We start from the raw sequence: 772 nt of genomic DNA on the forward strand, positions 1-772 counted from the left end.
ACTAATTATTGATTATCTCTGTGATGTTTGTATTTTTCATGTTTTTCTTTCCACTTTCCGCAACTTCCAGACAACACATTGATGCGATGACTTTTCTGTTGTCCCAGGTTAGTTAACAAATACATATTATATAAACAATTACAGCGTGGAAAGTGTTTATAAGCCATTTAAAAATACACAAAAACCGTTAGATTCACTCCAACATTTAAATCTAATGAATAGGTTGCGGTCTCAAAGAGACGAAAATATTTTAGCAAATTAAATTTAAATGAAGTGAATCTAACGGTTTTTGTGTGTTTTTAAATGGCTTATAAACACCTTCCACGCTGCAATTGTTTTTGCTTTAGCACATTATCTCAGATCAGGTCACTTACTATGCAAGTACATCTCCGTAACATATTACATACACTCTCTAGTATTTCATAGATCTGTTTAATAGGAATTTCATCAAGATGCCAGTGAATTAATGGGGTTGATTTAATCACCTGTACCCCCAAACCCTTTACATGGTAGATATTTAGTCTGTGGAAGAACTGTATATGATCATGATGTAAATTGATCATCATCATGATGATGGTGTTGGTGGTGGTGACGACCCAACTGATGACCATCATTGGCAATAGTATCTTTAATGGGCAGATGAAACACGGTCGTTATGAAATGAACACAAATATATCAGATTTAATGACTCTCTCTATATATATGCGTGTGTGTGTGTGTCTTTGTGTGTGTGTGTGTGTGTGTGTGTGTGTGTGTGTGTGTGTGTGTGTGT

General features: G+C 35.0%; 1 protein-coding gene across 1 annotated transcript in view; it reads left to right on the forward strand.

Moving 5' to 3' along the window:
- The window catches only part of LOC106868083 (E3 ubiquitin-protein ligase MIB2), a 14,682-nt gene that overhangs the window by 1,279 nt on the left and 12,631 nt on the right, over nucleotides 1–772 (forward strand). Inside the window, exon 2 of the mRNA XM_014913198.2 lies at nucleotides 71–107. Coding sequence (XP_014768684.2) covers nucleotides 87–107 — 21 coding nt within the window. The 5' untranslated portion in view covers nucleotides 71–86. The remainder of the gene's footprint in view (nucleotides 1–70; nucleotides 108–772) is intronic.

The sequence above is a fragment of the Octopus bimaculoides genome, chromosome 29 (assembly GCF_001194135.2).
Source record: "Octopus bimaculoides isolate UCB-OBI-ISO-001 chromosome 29, ASM119413v2, whole genome shotgun sequence".
Lineage (NCBI taxonomy): Eukaryota > Metazoa > Mollusca > Cephalopoda > Octopoda > Octopodidae > Octopus > Octopus bimaculoides.